The sequence below is a fragment of the Hylaeus volcanicus genome, chromosome 5 (genome assembly GCF_026283585.1).
Source record: "Hylaeus volcanicus isolate JK05 chromosome 5, UHH_iyHylVolc1.0_haploid, whole genome shotgun sequence".
Classification (NCBI taxonomy): domain Eukaryota; kingdom Metazoa; phylum Arthropoda; class Insecta; order Hymenoptera; family Colletidae; genus Hylaeus; species Hylaeus volcanicus.
In genome coordinates, this window is record NC_071980.1 from 2,414,446 (window position 1) to 2,432,979 (window position 18,534).

General features: G+C 46.8%; 1 protein-coding gene across 4 annotated transcripts in view; it reads right to left on the bottom strand.

Annotated features, from left to right (window-relative positions):
• LOC128876624 (protein vestigial) overlaps nt 1-18,534 on the bottom strand; it is an 82,397-nt gene that overhangs the window by 6,761 nt on the left and 57,102 nt on the right. For 3 of the 4 annotated variants that reach the window (XM_054123135.1, XM_054123133.1, XM_054123137.1), the window contains exons 4-5: nt 15,695-15,818; nt 14,113-14,339 (exon numbers count right to left, since the gene is read on the bottom strand). In XM_054123135.1, the coding sequence (XP_053979110.1) occupies nt 14,113-14,339; nt 15,695-15,818 (351 nt within the window). Of the gene's footprint in view, nt 1-4,693; nt 4,876-14,112; nt 14,340-15,694; nt 15,819-18,534 lie in introns of those variants that run through there. The other variant, XM_054123136.1, reaches the window with a different exon arrangement.

Sequence of the window (18,534 nt, forward strand, 5' to 3'; positions counted from 1 at the left end):
TTTATAACGAAACCGCCGTACACTTGTACGTGGATCACCCCTCGATTCGCGGTAATTAAATACCGAGTACGTCCCCTTCTCGCGAGTGCCATCCGTGCGAGGGGGATAACTGCTAGGGTCAGGTTATTGATATTGCACCAGGGGAACAAATGATCCGACCGTGAATATGAATATTAATTTTACTTTACTAACCGTGCGTTTGGTGCTTCGTTCCCTTATTCGTCACCATTACAGACGGTCCCTTCCTCGTCGATGGTGATAACAATTACATCGAGTTACGCTTCTGCCACGATGACCAACGTAATCGTCGAATCTATGCGTTCGTTGAACAAATTATATATTCATAACTTGTCACTTGTAAAATTACATTTCCCTTAACGAAGAAGAGGAATACGATTGCTTCGTTTTCGAAACCAGCGAAGTCATCCTCGTGGAAAGTATTTACGGAAAAAAGAGAGCCAGGAAATCCGTCACCGTCGCACCGTTTCTCGAAGGCTCACGTGTCCCTCACGTGGTTTCCTGCTCGTGGTTTTTCCACGTCTAGCCAGCATATGCACGATTGCGTAACAAAACACACAAATCATGCGAGCGACAGAAGAAACGGAACAGACTGATTTATGTTCACGGAGCGATGGCCTATCTGCATTCGCCTGACGAAATGCAGTTTGGCCGGCAGCGACCAACGAAAATATCGCTGCGGTCGTGGAATGTCGTCGCGGGGTTCAGACGTCGGACACGACGAACTTCCTACGGGACACCGTCGTTTCGGCTAAACGGCAACAAGAAGAAGAGTGCCATATTGTAAATGCAAGCATGAGAAAGTGCAAAAAAGTGCGAAGCGCACGGCGAGACACGTGTCAAGGATCTCCGAGTCAGATTTCGTCGGAGTCGTCGGCAAAATTTGCTCCATTAATATTCTCAGATATACTCTCTAGAGTTATTAGTATAATTATGTAAGTTTATCTAAATTAAATGATAGATGTGATCTTTCCAAATAAATTGTTCATTATGAATACATATTCATTATATATTATAAATATATTCATGTACGAATACTTACGGGACTGACTGTATCTTACAAATCTTTTGTAAAATTCTCTTCCTTCTCAGTGTCCCTGTTCGTTTACCCAAAGACAAACCCGCGTTATCGTCGTATTGCATCGTACCGAACGGATCGCCTGTATCGGTAGAAATCGGTGTTCACCGAGAAACAAGGCTCCGTCAAATGAGAAACCGCGTTCACGTTTAAACACACGCGCATTTAATCTATCCCGTTCCCGGGAGAACGAGGGGGAAAAAAAAGGGAAAGGAACGAACAAACGCCGAAACGAACGGAGCACAAAGGCCGAAGCGAGCATCGCGACCTCGGTAATTAAAACAAGATGGAACACCTCGGTCAACGCAATAAATCTAACCATTTCCCATCCACCACCCTTCGTCTCTATCTCCCTGCTCCGCTGTTTCGACCCCTCCCCCGATATATCTTCAAGCTTTCCCCTTATCCGAGGATCGGTTACTAGCCCCTTCGCGACGGTCGACGATTTATTTTATTATTTGGTAGATTTACAGGCTGCTACCGGCTTATTGGAATCCACGTCGATCGGAGATTATGAGACGATGCGACGCGTCCCAGACGAACCATGTTCCTTGTACGTTACGAAACGGTTAATTACCATCCGCGGAATGAATTATGGCGTCGAGCGAGAGATGCTGCGAAGCGTTCCGCGGATCCTGCGCTCGCGACACGGGTAAGTGGATTTTGTTGTTTCGCTTTATCGAGGCATACTGGACCGATGCATCGAGATCGCGACGGTCCCGCTTTTAATCGACTCCGTTCGAGAGAGCTGCGACCGTTCTCGTGGGAAGAATCGGTCGGCTAGTGAATTGTCTGCTGGAGGTGTGTTACTTTGGTATGTAATTGTTGCATAAGAGAACGTCTTACAAGAATGCATTGCATGCGTACTAATATATTTCGATGGAGAACTTCTGCATTCAACAGGATTACGGCTCCTGCTATCAGGAGAACGTGACGAAAGAGGAAGTATTCCGAGAATACCTCCTTTGGCATCGTGTGCTCCTGATACAAAAGTCAATACCAGGAGGTAAGTTTGAAGAGTTCAAATTTAACCCTCAGGGGCTCTGGCTATGTTTCATTGTAGTTACAGTACAGGTTTAACGATCCCGAGAGTTTGTCATGTAAGACAAAGTTGTGATAGAAAGAATAGAGATAAATAAAAAGTATGTATTATTGTAACACCTACGCCTGAATAATTAATCACTTTAGATAAATACAAGAATTCAAATTTGGAGAAATTTCTCCCTTAAAACTTCGTCTTTGGTTCATTTACATTCGTGGCACGACCAATCATGCTACACGTGTCTTACACGTGATAGACAACGATCTTTCGAATCCTTGGGGCGTCGTTTCCCCTTAGGTGACGAAGTTAATTGCTCATTTTCTCATCTCGTTAACGTTGGCACGGATAGGGATACGTCGGTGACGTAGGAAACGAAACACGTGTAAAGGAAATTGTTCGCTGATCGGGACACATGTCTTCCGACCTATTTCGAACATTAGTCTTATCCCTACACGTGTATTTTTAACAAAAATTCTATCACCATCAATGCATAAATTAATATACAACCAAATACAGTCAGCCCCATAGACAAACTTCTTTAAGGTACGAATACTTATGAGACTGACTGTAAATCTATAATTATTTTAACTTGCACTATTGCAATTTAATTGGTGAAATTCAAGTCTGTTCGGTACACTAATCCCGAAGCGATCACGCTGACTCGTTTCTATTTCGATACGTGACCGATTCACTAGTGAATCATACTTATTTCCAGTTCCAAAGCAACAAAATTGCCGAGAAAAAAAGAATACCCGGTTCGAACGGCAACGGTTATTAAACGGGTTAAAAGCGGTAAACGCACCCACGCCGCGAACGAAACCGAAAGTTTCACGTAGAATTCCAGAAGATTAAATTCCCCATTACTTCCTCTTATTACGTGCTCGATTAACTTTCCGGGGCGCGAGCGGGGACCACTAAATTCAGCCGTGTGTAATTAACCGGCAGCGGTGTAACGAACCGCAAAAGCATAAAATTCTATTTTCTCGGTCAGATATGCCCCAGTTCCGTTACAAAGTTATCTCTCTGATCTCGGTATTAACATAATCGCGGATATCTCGGGATATTGCGTGTTTCTCATGTTCCCGCGGAGGAAATGGTCGCAGGAAACACTCGGACCCAAGGAGACTATCGGAACGCGGATGAAACTGTCTATAATTGTTAACATTGTAACACGAGTTGATTGGTTATCGAATCTGATTAATCCCGAGAAATTAGCAAAGTATTCCACAAACGGTAATGGCTGGATCGTCTTAAAAGTAATATTAGAGTCGAGTAATAAATAGCACGTACCTTTTCGTTCGAGTCATCGTGAATGGAGGGTACGAAATAACGAACACGACGGGTGAGAATTTTAACCAGCGAACAGTGACGGTTTAATATTAATGCATCATTTATTTAACACCTATGATGACGATAACATGAGATGGATACGATGCGCTTATGGTAGAGTAATCCGCTAGGCGAAAATGACGGTTGTGCGTGCGTGTTTACAACAGACGATTAATTCTATTCGGAGTGGGTGGGGGGTGGGGGCAGAGGGTGGGAGGGGGATATAAAGAATAATTGTGACATTTCGGGTAATAACTATTTTAATTTGCTGACTCGGAGAGGTTTCAGAATTTTCTGCAGCGCCCGGTGTTATGATACAATAATAATAATAATAATAGTAATATATAATATATATATTTATAATATATATATATATATATGGCAAGATCATTGGTCAATAAATATTTCACTTAAGTCTGCAGCTAAATTCACCAAATAATTAAGTCCCTCGATTGGTTTTCTCCGCGGCGACTCAGCCCTTCAATAAGTTAACTATATCACGGTACGTTTAATTAATTACTTAATCATTGCGTTAAAAGAAAATACACTCTACACGGTCGGTTAATATTATATATCGAGGAACATGGACCGCCATATATCTCTGTCTGTTTCTCTATATCCGTCTCTGGTTTACACCGTGTTCGCCGAGAGTTGGACGTAAACGTATTGCATATCGTTCGGCACGCGAGGCATCCCGATCGCGGGACGATCGATCGACTCGCGTCTCTTCTCGTAATTATTTGGAAAATTTAGGCACGCCTTCGGTGGCCTAACGTACCCTTCTAAACACTCTGTACGAACTAGAGGCTCTCTTTCTCTCTCGTTCCTTTCTCAGCGACCGGGCCGGACGTCACAGTCACTATGAAGGTAACAGTGCGCGCAAAGTATACCTCTAATACTATCTGAGTTGTACGCTAATAGTAGATCCTTAAAGTAATTAGGTAACACTATGTACACTTGCTCGACACGGTCCCAACGATCGCGACGATCGCGACACGCTCGGATCCGGCCGTTATATAACAAAGTTCCTCTCGTCCTATCCCTGGTGCTCGTTCAGTTCGCGACAACCCCCGAGCGAACGGATCCCCTAGCACGCTAATATCACGTTACGTCGTCTAAGTACGCTTGTCTCGCCTCCCGACGATCCCTTCGAGCAAAATCCCTCGTTCGCCATTTTGTCGGTTCGTTCGACGCCGTTCCCGCGGCCCTCTTCCTTCACCTCGTCAAGAGCGTGAAAGAAGATGACCAAGGAACGACCGAGCACCGGCGCCTCGTGCGCGGTTTCCAGCTCGCGTTCATCGACGACGAGGCCACGGTGACGACGCGAATCAGTTCGGCCCACGAGACTCCGAGACTCGCTTCTAGAACCAGTAGAGGTCCTTCGAATCCTGGACCTGAGACTCGAGACCTGCAACAGAGGAAACGCAACCAATCTTTATTTTAGTTCCATTAATGAAATTCATTATCGGATACGATCGTGAGTCATTATCGTCGACGGAGCAGGAATCTATTGCTGAGGAAAATCTCGTGTAGGTTCTAAATATAACTGGCACTGAACGGGTTAAACGGATCCCATGCAACTACCGATTCCTCCATAAACTAACCTTATCTCCTCTCGGAAATGCCAACTGCTCCGAAATCGTCGAAATTGGATCGACTTTACCGACGAACCCTGGCCAGGAATCTAACGCACACGACGAGTAATTGGTTATACGAAAGGTAGGGATGACTTTTTCTTTCCATCGGTCGGCTCATCGTTCATCGAAATTTATAACGCGGCCTGCCGCGTAATAAAAGAAGAGTCAACGTTTTGACGGATGCGAGGGTGCAGAACTGGTGATGGCACCCGCTGGGCGACACGGACGGACAAACCGTGGACGAACCAAGGGAACGAACGGTCCAACGAACGGACAGACGGACGAGGGGGGGAGCCGACGGAATATGTCACGAGATCGACCAGTTAAGATCTCATGTTCTTTACAACGGTTGCACGCATGCGTCCCCGTGGTTATCTTTGATCTTGATATCTTCGAAGGGTGACCCTGCGGATCATTCTGGCCCTCGACGTGCTCCTCATCCTGGCCCTCGAGAATGATTCGTAATTAAAGGGAAGTTTATGGGAATACACTGATAAACGCTTATGCTTACGAGGGTTAGAGTATCTTTGAATGCGCGATGTGTCAGTTTGATCCTTTAAAACCTCGAGACGAGTTGTTGGCTGGTCATTCGAAACCGAGTAATAAATATCCTTTGCAGAAGGTCTTGCTCAACTGGAATCGGTCGTGACTGGAGCGGTCACGAGGACCACTCGACGAGAGCAACAACGTCTCATTGACCGAACAACGATATTACAGGTCCCCGTGTATATTAAACGGCGGTGTAATTTCGAGCAGGTCGGGGGAAGATCGACGTTTACGAACGCTTAAATTTCACGGCACGTGGTGCACGGCACGGACGATTGAGTTCGTATCTGTCCGGGGGCACACGTGTCAGCGCGTGGATCTACCTGCTTCAAAGTCAGCAACGTGTGTGCTCGTGCGGCACCATATTGGCGCATCTACGCTGAAAGAAACACGGATGGAAGCACAAAAGATCCGAACTTGCACGGGAACGCGAGGCACTATTTGATAGAAACCCAGTGAGCTGGAAAATGATGCTAGAACGCGGCGTGAGAAGAAGGAACCCAAGTTTCGGAGGTCCTTGCGTACGAATGATGCAAATTGAAAAGTTTCGTTTCGAATTAGGGTGGAAAATGGACAAAAGATGTGTCTACCGCCACTTTTATTGTGTAAATTGTAATACTCGAAGACGTGAGTTCACGGACAGAAGAGGTATCTACCACCATTTTTGTTGTGGAAATTAAAACAGTACTCGAAGACTAGATTGCTTCTGAAATAAAGCTACTCTCGAACTGAAGAACTGAAGAACTTCGTGACTTTTCACGAACGAGTTTGATATCACTTTCCTGCCATCGATCACGAAAACGGATACGAACTGCTCGACCACCCCGCATAACAATTAATCCTCGCGGTGACGTCTCCAACAAATCCCGTGTAATACGTCTCGCTCGGAACGAAAGTAGAGAAGCCCCTTGCCATAATCGACGCAGGTCCTTCCGCTTAAATACGAGAGGGTGACTCGGAGACCCAGCGAACACCGGGCAATATTGTCCGCGCTATCTGACACACCATTTACCAGCAACACACCCCCGTCCATTTTGTTCCAGCATATTGGCCTCGCATACTCGCCCCGTGGAAACGTTACGACCGCGTACGCGGCTCGCATAAATCGTTCTGACACTTATGGTGCATTATTCGATGCTTGCGGTCCTCCGTATTGAATTAGGATGCTTTCTCACGGAGATTATCACCGGATACCGCAACCACGCGACCAGGGAAACGAGAACTCTAGCGTGGAATTAATCGAAATTAAGCTGCCACGAGACGATTACTATGTAAAATGTAAAATTTAGTTTGGTTCAGTTCAATTAATAAAAAAATTTACGTAGAACCCTAATTTGTGTAACTTGAAAACTAGACATTCTATCGTTTAAAATTTATGTCGTGACTGTACGTCGATTATGGAAACCACCTTTGCGAAAATAAATCTTTCTTCAAATTAATTCTCATTCGACGAATATAATTGTGCGTTTAAAGATATTTGCCCACGACTATAGGTTGGCTCGATCGATCAAACAAGCGGTGTTTGCGTAAGTGGCTGATCGTTTTTCTTTTTCTAAAGAAATACCAATTGCTCAAACACGACGCGAGATAAGACACTTACAATATGTTCCGACTTTTATTGAATTATCGACTAGACACGAAATCATGTTGCACTCGAAACGCAAGGCGTTCGCTAATATTCAACAGTGGTGCAAAGATAATTAAATTTCCAACGAGACGCAAAGAACTGAATTGCAAAATTCTCGGGGCTTGAGCGCGTTTGGCTTCGAATTTCCTTCGACTTTGTGCGCTGTTTCTTTGTTGGGAGCATCGAAGGGAATTCCTCGTAGCATCTTCCCGTGCTCTTTGATATCGCGATATTGAATACTGAAACATTCATAACAGGTGCGTTCGTCCGTAACTTTGTATTCACCGACCTGTGTGCGTCTGAGGTTTCAAACGGAAACACGCCTGTCGTCTATTCCTCAGATGTAAATGATTATTGTTCGTGAATTGTCGTAACCTACACCATATTCAATTTTTCATTCGATATATCGTTCATTGCACAAGTCGATTAACTTCATAAAACAAAAAAATTCAAATAAATATTGTAGAATGCTTAAATAGAGATGTTGCTTTCATCTAACGGCATATAGAATTAATAGTTCAATTTAAGAATTATCACAGAGACAAACGAATTCTATCGAAGGGAGAGATCGAACAAAAGTTTCCTTCTAAATAGGGCGCATCGTTTTCGTTCATCGTTTGGGTGGCAAATTCGACGTCAAAAGACGAGAGTCGGGCATCGAGATTAAATTAAATCGAACACCACCGCTCTAAAAAGCGAAGACCCGACCCCCAACGACCCGTCGACCCTTCCTTCTGGCGAGGGATACGTATCGAAAGCATCGAGATGACCCTTATCAATGGGGGTCAACCCCTCGCTGGCTAAAATCCAATATACTCGTGGTAAAGGAGAGGCCCTCTCCACTTTAAATCAACCCCGTCTCCAAACTCGTATGCACCGATGAGCGAGTATTAATTGGAAATTAAGCCACTAAATCCACGTGTCTTCAGTTACAAACAATATTGCCGGCATCCTTTACGGGGTCTAACTACATGTTTCGGAGCACTCGAGAGTGCAAGCCTCGCAACATTTATATCGAACATGGTACAGAGGAAACGAATTTTATATAAAGTTTCGTTACATTAACCATTTTAAATCTGGCGTCCACAATTGAGTTCATACGACGTGTGTGACACGAGCTTTCATATTCCACTTGAAGTTCTTATCACGTGTCTCATACGTTTGTATAGAGTAAGACTAAATTCGAGAAGCTAAAAATTCTTGTAAACACCGTTAAAAGCTTCTCTAAGTTTCACTCTAAAAGTTACGATATCACATGGTAGGTGAGATCCTTTCGTTAAAGGTCAAGTGTTGGCACTCGATACCTTGATACCCTTGTCCCCACAGAGGGGGCCCTCGATTTCAAAGCGTTGACCGTTCAAAGCATGCTCCATTCCCACGAGATCCTCTGCATATACTTCAAACATAAAGTCGAAGAAGCGGAAAGAGGACGAAGAGGACGCGCGCGTTCGCCGGTTAGGTCGGTTTGGGTTCGCCGTGGTGTCTCCAGCCGCGAACGAGCCGACTTCGAGAGATCGATATAACCGGCGGCTTTCGACCACTCCCTCCATCCGGCTGGCTGACCAATCGAGGCTCGCTAGCCATCCCCTGGCTACCCTGGTGTCCCTCTTTTCCATTCTCTTCCCTTTTGCTCGCGCCGGTGGAAGCGGTACACGAGCGTGGATTACGTGACGTCAGAGTGCGACGCCATTTTCGAGGCGCGTGCCAGAAAGCCCCGGCTGCAACGACGCGCCGATCGAGAATATTCTCCGGAGAATGTCCCACGCGGACGAGAATTTATGGCGAAGATTCCCTGAATTGATTCTCCTGGAAATATTAAGATCCCCCGTTGACCCCTTTCTTTGTTTCCCTCGCGAGCGACGCGGTGCCCGCTTGACCAATAGTCTATGACTTCACCCTCGGGGGATGAAATTTCGCGGACCTATCCACGACAACCATGAAACGTCTGCTCGTTCTAGTTTCTGGTTTACAGGGTAGGGAGCAGTTAGAATCTTTATAAAACAACAGCTCCATTTCAATTTAACTCTTCACCGTACATCTCTAAATCGGACAGCCTATCGCTGAACCTGCGCGCCTGCAATGGATCCCTCAAACCAAACCGAACCGCCTAATAAATTCAGCGAGGCAGTCGGTGAGTTAGGATGGTATTTCACTCGGCAATCGGCGTGATCGTTCGACAAAATACCGTGGACGGAATTCAATTTTGCATTCGCCGAGTGAAATTCGCTGTTTGATTTAAGTTCATCCAGGGTCCGCGACGTCGTGACGGCTGCGTGCTCGGAAGCAATAGATTTCGCGATCCCAGTTCGTCGGTCTTCCGGTACGGATAACGTATCTCGCTCGTAAATTCGTCTCTGTTCCGCAGCCTGCTGGGAATTAATGCTCACTGGGGGAAGATAAAAGTGCGCGAACGGCATTAAATTAACATCTCGGATCCAGTTTTGCCGCGTTGAATGTTGCCTCGACGATTTCTTCGCGTTTCCGTGCCGCGTTCTTTCGCTGTTCGACTTCCTGTTCGAAGCGATCTCTCTCGCATGTTTTCTCAGAAATGTTCGAAAAAAGAAAATCGCACGTTTAATTGTACCTTTGCGTGGCGACCGCTCATTAATCGATCGAAGTAATTAAATGTGTATTTACAAATCAGTTTCATTCTGCAAATACTCCCCTTCTTATGCATTCTTGAAAATCATTCTTTATTCGTCCTGTTCGCGAATGGCTATTGTCCTCAAATTTAATTATGCGTTCGATCGCCGTTTCCATCGACGAGTTGTATCCAGGATATTTCAAGTACTTCCCACAGATTCCTCGACTCGCAATCGATTCCCTGAATCCACCTCCGCCCGTGGGAATAGAAAAGCCGCGATCAGTATTGTCTTCCCGAGAAACAGCGAAGCAAACGTTTATCCGCTGTCAGTTGGAAAAGAACGTGCGTCGACTTCACCGGTGTCGGAAACGAATACATAGAATCCGGTTTTAACGAACAATCTGGAGGCCATGTTTCCATGAACGCGAGTTCACAATTGCTGATTGATACATTAGAAGACACGTCCGTTTAAAAATTGTCGCGATTGTCCAGATATCAGAATCACACGAATAGTTCGATATTCTGGATATCTTCGCTGGAACGAAACTTTTCTGGTGTCGCTTCAAATTCTATTTCTGATTATGAAAAAATTATGAAAATCCTTGGTGCGTCATCTTTTCGATAAAATCATTAGACTGATTCGTTCGGAATATAATAAACACGTTCGAGATGAAGGAATGCTGCGACGACGGTTTCCGCGGTCGCATAAATTATCCAAAGGCGATCGCGTTGAATTCGTCGATGCGAGCCGGTGACGGGCAATTAAATTAACGATTTCCCCGAAGTAATAGACAGCCTCGACGGGGAGTAAGGCGGCAGGGGGCAGAAAACCGCCGACAGAAACGTCACGTCGTCGCACCGTGACCATCTACAGTGTCCGGCGTCGTCGGACGTCGCACGGTAATTGCGATTTATTTCTCTTAATCGCGCTTAAACGGCAGCCAATTTATGCTCGCTCGAGTTAATTTTACGCAATTATATAATTACCAACTGGCTCCCGAGGCACAGCGGCGCGGCCTAATCGGGGTGCCAAAGCGGCGTTCTAATGGCGGCACTTCAGATTCGAAGACATCTCGGGAACGATTCGCTCCGAAATTACACCGTGCCCACCCTGCAGCGCGAATTTACTTCTTTCGGTGACTCGTTAAGAGGTCCCCGGGGTCCTTATAGTCACGTTTATCGGACCAGAAAAATGCTGGATTTTTGGAATCGCTGCGCGACTCCGTTAACCAACGGTCGAATTCGTCGGGTTGAACTATATGGAATTCCCTTCCTTTCAGAATTTATTACGCAAGTTTGTTAACGCATTCCTAATACCGAGTCCTGACGAAAATAATAAAATTCTGTGTCGTCAAGGCAAAGATAAAAATTGAAAAATATGTTTTGAAATATCAAATGTTGTAAATATGTAGCGTATAAAATTTGTCCATAATCAGGAATAGAATTCCCTTACTTTTCATTCACCTGAACCAATTGCTCACCTCGCGATAGCGTAGTTAAACTGAGCCCAGCGTGTCAGGTCGAACGGAAAATTCGGCGTTGCGAGCGTGGAAACAGCCCAGGAACGAACGGGCAGAGATTTAGGGCCAATTTAGGAAACGCTTTCGTTCGCACGCGCACGCCTCGCTTTATGGCGCAGATTGAGAGTTGGCTTGCGGATCGGACCGACCAAACGAGTTTTCAAGAATTTACTTGCCGGTATGCCGGCAACGCTCACTATTCTAACTGGCGTGTGCTACCGTAAGGGCCCGTGCACGCTCGCTGGTTCCGAGTAGCCGCGACATCGTCGTCAAACATCGATTCTGGAAATTAATGAATAAATAAGGACGGACTCCGGGCCGCTTTCTCGGTTCGAGAGAATACCGATTCCCGCGACTCGGGACGATCGCGAGCTGAAAAACGATGCCAGATCGTTCGCGATCCAGATTTCTGTAAATTTTATTCCGACTGCGAAAGTGCGCACGAGCCTCGCTCGTTTCGAGCTGGCTTGACGCGGATCCTGCGACCCAGTCCCCTTGTTTTTTCGGATAACGGGGGGGGGGGGGGGGCAGAGGCGGTTGGTAACTTGAAAATTTATGCGCGAATCGATGGAACGGAAATGAACAGTTCGACGATCGATTTACGATGTTGGTAGTAGATACAATTGGGTAAACTCAATTTTTATTTTAGAGCGCTCGTCAATATCGAAAGCACTATCATTTTTACTTCGTACCTATAGGCACTGCCCTTTCAATATGAAACAGCGAAACTTGCAGTGGAACAAGTGCATGTGAATTACACGGATTTGTTTATATAGAGTTCGGAGGGTGCTTGAAATCTTTGAGCGGCAACGTGTGTATTATTTTGAGAAGTATGCAATTTTTTTGAAGCGAAACTTTTTATAGCTCGTCAGAGTAAATTTGACCAAGTGAAACGCGTGTCGTACCACTTTTAATGCGCTGAATTCCACAGCTATTGATTTCCAAATTGTTAGTTTGAATTTGGAGTCAGTGACAAACAAACTTTTAACTTTTTAACAAAGGGACGAGGTAAAAATGCATCATTTTCGATATTCGTTTGATTGAAACGGCCAAAATGGCTACTGGTAGAGGGTCGAAGCGTATCGAATCAACGGCCGCGAAAGGGATGAGAGTGCCGAAGCGAGGCTCCGGTATCGATTTCCGACCCCTGAATTCACCATACATGGAACCAGTCCTGGCATACCAATTTCTCTCCCTTTCTATATTCCCTTGTCAATCCACACATTTCACAATTTAAAATGTACATACCCTCAAATATGCCCTCTCTTCGTATCGATCGTTAAACAAGCTTCTCGATTTCATCGTAACCGACCATAAATGATAAAGTATAACGAAAATGGAAACAGAAAGAAATATCCTATCCAGAGGAAAAAGTACGAGGGAAAGGGAAACCAGCGGTAAAAATAAATCCGAATCAAAGAAGCGGAAGTTCCCAAACGCGGTGGAACGTCACGTTAAAAAGTCACGTCAGTGTGTCGCGTGAAATCGCGTGGGACTGTCCCGTGGTAAAACGAAAGGCGGGTTGGTTTCAGGGACGTGCAGACAGATGGGAGTGGTCTCCGCAATCACGATGGGCGTGTTTTCACACGGCGTGCTGCAGCTGCACCCCGCGATGCAAGTCGCGCGCGATGCACTTGCGTTCGAACGAGGAGGCGAAGAGTGCCGCGCTATATCAAGGGGGCACTCTTTTACTTTTATATACCAGGTTCGAGCCAACCTTCCAGATTTTTTTACAGTTAACGTAATTGACGTAATTTTTCGATTTTATGAACTAAGTTAACACACTTGGAAGCACACTATTTTTTTTTTTTTTTTTTTTAGTTGTATGTCTTTAGAATTTCACCTGGGATTTCTAATACTCGAAACATTCAATCATTATTCTCCTCGTGTGACGAATGTGCTTATCAAAACACGGGTAACTGTTCGATAGTATTTGGTATAAATATTGTAAAGACCTTGCTTATTGTAAAGCAACACGAGAACATTTTTTCGATCTAAAATAAAAGAGTGGCCTCCTGAGAGGTCGAGCGACACTCACCGCATGGCGTCCTCTGGTGTAGGAAGAACCGTTTGGACAAAGTGTACCAGGATTAAGGGACGCCTGGTATAATTCGTCGGCGAGGGTTGCTGGCGGTTAAAGAGGCAGCGGCCCTTTTTGCAACGACGTGTCCCGAGCACCTCCGCCGAGCGGAGCGAAATGTTTTACGGCCGAGCCGCGGCTTTTTGTCGTCGGCATCGATGATTTCGGTGGGAGAACAACGAAGAAACGGGGCCCCGAACGTGGCAGCGCTATATCGGCCCGCGGGCCCCCATTAAGCTCTTATTAATTGCGAGCATCTGAGGGGCCGACCGACCTTTCTTGCGCTACCTGCGCGCCATTCTGCCTCCGTTCGTTCCGCCGCACGATACAAACGCCGCCCGTACGCTCCTCCTCGGCCTTCCAACTTTGATGTCGAGTCGATCCCTCTGACGAGATTTATCATGTAAATCGCGAATAAAAAGCGCGCGCACCCCAAGCCGCAAACTGGGATGCGACGGTCTCCTTTTCTCCGCGGTTGTGGAAGGATCGCGGTGGATATCGATCGATCGATCGCTGTTCGAACTCGAAGGGTTGATTCGGAGGTGGATGGATGGATGGATGGAGGACGCTGGGTGGCTTCGAGACGGTATTATTTGAGATATCGGAAGTTAAGAAAACGATGGAAAACGTAACCCTTGAGGATCTACTCACCAGAGAGGGGTGCGTAGGGGCCGTGCGGGTAAGGGGGTGCGGAGGAAGCGTCGACGAGCGACTGCGACGGCGTCGCCGACGTCCAGTCCTTGTAGGAGGCCGCGGCGTGCGCGTGGTGCGCCGCATGATGGGACGTATGGTGGCCGAGTCCTCGTGCACCACCCAACAACAGACCACCGTAACTCGTCACGGCCGCCATATTATGGTGGTGATACTCGTGCACAGCCCTGGAACAAAGCGTGGAAACCGTTCGACTCTTATGCTCGATGGCGAGTAAAAAAACCTCGAATTGAAGAAATAAAGAAACACAGTCTGTTCAATGGGAGAGGGTGTGGACGCGATGTCTCTGACGTTTGATCGTCCAATGAACGAGAGATTGCGCTCATAGGAACACTAACAATTTAGTGTTCCTTGCCCTGAAGATGACTTTTTCGAAATTATTTTTTCGTCCACGCTCCCATTGAACAACCTGTAAAAAGAAGAACGGGGTCCGCGCGAAGGAAAAGAAACAACCCAAAAAAGGTCTCGCGGTGGGGGAAATGAGAAGAGAAAAAAAGGGTGGCGCGAGATAGAGAAAGAGAGAGACAGAGAGAAGGAGGGAAAGAATTCTCGATATCGTGCCTCTTCTCAAGAACGGTGACAGACTGGTAATTTATACGGCGGCCGATGCAAGATCAGCGCTAAAGATCTCCCGAGCAGGGGTACCTGCTCCCGACGGTTTTCTGTATTTTTCACGTCTCGTTTTCTCTTTGCCACGGTCGTTCTCTCTTCTTTCAGCCTTCTCGAACCCGACTTTAATCCTCTCCCGTCCTGGCGCGCGTGTGTGCTCCGCTCCCGTCTCTCTTTCCACGATTTCTCGTGATTTTTCTCTCATTCTTTTCTCCCTTTTTCAGACACTCACCCCCCCCGTCCGTCCTTTCGTCTCGCTCACCTTCTCCCTCTCCCTTTTTCTCTAGCGCGCGTTTCTCGTCCCGTGCGTGCCGCGACATTCATTTCTGACGGTTTATCCCGGCAGGCTATCGCGTAATGACCGTGTCGCGCCTGCCGGAGGTGGATTTTTGGAATGCGTGAAACATTGGCCGCGTTATCGTCCGTTAATTGAACGAACGACGCTAGCGACGATTTCGTCGATTAATCACGGCCCGGTTTAACCGCGAGCTCGTTGCCGATCGAATTTAAAATAGAGCATGCTACCGCGGAATGTACGGACGCGATTCTTCCCAAGGATTCCCGTCTCATTGGCCACGGGACGCGCAGATAAGACGAGACTCGGCGATATTCGCATTGGCGGTAAATTGAGATTAAGTACAGCCGTGGGCAACAGGTACTGCGAGGCCTCCAGGGATGCTTTCGAAATAAACAAGAGGTGGAGAAGAATTTTTGTGTTTAGAAGGGTAGAGTCTGACTCGTGGTATTTCATTCGGACTTTTTACTTTCTTATTTGTTATGGTCCGAGCAATCGGGAGATAACGTGTAGGTCAAGGGGTTAAGAAAAAATTGAGATCGTCGGAGAAGTACCGTGTTTATAATAGAATTAGAAACATATCCTCGGGACAAGATAAGGAATCTCGGGCAGGCTCACCTGTGGTGATACTGTGGGTAGTGTGGGTGCCATGGATCCGTTGGATACTCGTAGATCTCACCAGGATGCTGGCTGTTCCAGAAGGAAGCGGGGAAGTTCCTCATGGACATGGGAGAGATATTTTCTAGAAAAAAGAAATCGTGTCTGTTATTTAAGACAGTGAAACGAGATTATACCACGGTCTCATACTATATGATTTCAATCTCTGTGATCATTTAAAAACAGCATAGATTATAAAAAGAAAATACTGTATGTGCCCTCGTGTAGCGATGGCTGGTTACAATTTTTAATACATCATTTCCCATTAGGGGACAAAAGACGAACACCAGGCCAATTTACAAAAAAAACCAAATAATAGGAATAGATTAGAAAGCCTCGAGGAATTGCAGAGTAGATCGATCGTCTCGGACCCTCGTGGATCTTCGAAACGAATCGATGCAACTTTCATCGAGAGCTATCCGTTCCACCGAAAGGAATGTTTATTAAAATATTTGTATCGTTTCCCACGGGCCAGCACGCGATTCTTTCGAGGGCTCACGATAAACGAGTAGCCGGATCCCACGGGATCGAACCGTGCGACAGAAAGGTACCGCTCGGTTGTTTTACAAGCGACCACTCCAAAGCCAGAAGCTTGTCGTGTATCCTCCCGCGAGTCTCCGAGTCCTTGGTCCCGGGATTCCTTTTTCTCCCTCGAATCTCCTTTGGCCAATCCAAACAGATATTCGAAGGTTCGAAGCCAACGAGGTCGAACCAGCCGACGATTTATACTTCTAATTCCTCGATTTCATCTCCGCCACGGCTACGCTTAACTATCCCATGGAAACGTGTCGACCACTAATTTATCCAGGCTCCGCTATTATTTAACCTTGCGGTTGTAGTTCCGTTGATGACGTTCGGATAATTCTGTCTTTTAGTTTTTAGCATTGTAATCTCGTATCGGGGTGGTTCGACGCCAACACTCGAATTTGAGGCAACAGGGTAACCTTTGGTGTACCATAAGCAAGGAGGGATTAGACAAAAATCTTGTCCCAAGTAGAATTGTTCCATTATTATCAGACGTTTCATTCGTTTCAAATATTCTGGTTCTTAGCAATAAAAATCTATGAATGCTCGGAACGAATAATTTTAGCGTCATTCATTTTTACACTTAACGCCAATCCAGATGTCAGCCTGAAACCAAAGTAGCCCCGTCGAAATGTCCATCTCGCAAATCAGTTCCCTTGCTTCGCATTCGCTGTAGCTAATCGCGGAGGCGCGTTTTCCCGTGTCCCTAGCCAGCGCCATTATTCCAGATAACGCCTTAATACACCTCGAACAGAGACTCTCCCGTCGTGTTTCCGCTCGGCTCGGCTTTCGGCGCGGGAGATCGAAAAATTCGAATCGGTCCGCGATCTCAGAATCCCCGACCGGCCCCAGGACGATACTGTAATCCGATTGGGTATCGGGTCGTCCCGGTAACAACTGACCCGCGACACTTTGAGCATAAAGAAGCCATGGGGCCGCATTGTTTCCCACGCGTTGAATGCCGAATGGAAGGGGGAGATGGGGGGCTGGTCCCCAACGAACGTGTATAATATACTTTCCGGTTGATGCCAGCCCGAGAGCAACTTCGGCACGCGGATTGGCCGAGCGGCGCGGCATCATCCTCCTACACACGTATCAAGAAAGATTGACTAACTATCGCGTTAAATATTGCGATTTGCTTACGCGGGGGAGGAGCGGGGGGAGGGAGATGCGAGATAGCGGCCGGAACCGGCCTCCACCGCAACTCTTTCGTCCTTCGTTTCGCGTCCTTCGCCGTTCCTCCAACCCTCTTTGGGCCCGTCTTCCTCCTTCTTGACCGCCGCCTCCCTTTCCTCTTTCTTCTCTCTATCCCCCTCCTGTCTCCCCGGGGTCCAGACTCGCTGGCCTCGGCCGACTGTCCTTTATTTATTAACGCAATTAAAGAAACAGAGTGTCGAGCGTCCACGGCCGGCTTTCTACTGTGCCGATGCCGCGGTCCTCGAGGGGGAGAACAGGGGAAAGGTAGGATTCAATTCTACGCGGTGCCAGCCACTCACGGAACTCGAAAGGGTTGTCGCCAAATTCACGTGAAACCTTGGCTCGCTCGAAATTGGGACTTTTACGCAATTTGGGGCGAAGTCTCTAGGTTTTGTGATGGATAATGTTCTGTTCTCGCAGGGAGAGTTTGGAGTTTGAAATGTATCGGTTCCGAGGTCTCTGAATTATTTATCATAAGTTCGTCGACATAGATAGATGCAATTGCGAGTCATTCCAATCGTGTATACCCGTGCTCGAGAACATGCAATATTATAACCCAACGCCAAAAAGAGTCCACCGCAAGTCTCGATCGTCAATCGACGTGTCAGATCGTGTAAATCGAAAATAGACCAGAACGCGCCATTAGTTCTCGTTGCGATCTCAATCCCTGTCCAGGAGCGTCGTTTCTTTTGCCCCTGGAGCGCTTCTGGCCGACTCGCAATCAGAATAACGAGCCATCCGGTCGCACCGCCACATCAATCTGGTCTGGGTTACGTTTTGACGAATCGCGGCACCGCGACGCGCGACGTCTTTATAGAGCCACCTTCTGGCGCCGCGCCAACACCACGCGTCGACGCCGAGCAGCACGACAGTCGCGAGAAACTCATCCAACCCGTGTCAGTCGATTATTTTCCACGGGCTTCAGAAATGAAACACTGCGAGCCGCGTCCCGGCGAAGATTTACAGGCCACATTTGTATCGGGCTATCGCGCGCTAGGTCGAGCGATCGATGTCTCTGGAACTGCTGGAAATGAATCATTAGGAACGGAAGAAATTAATGAACTTGGAAAAAAATTAAC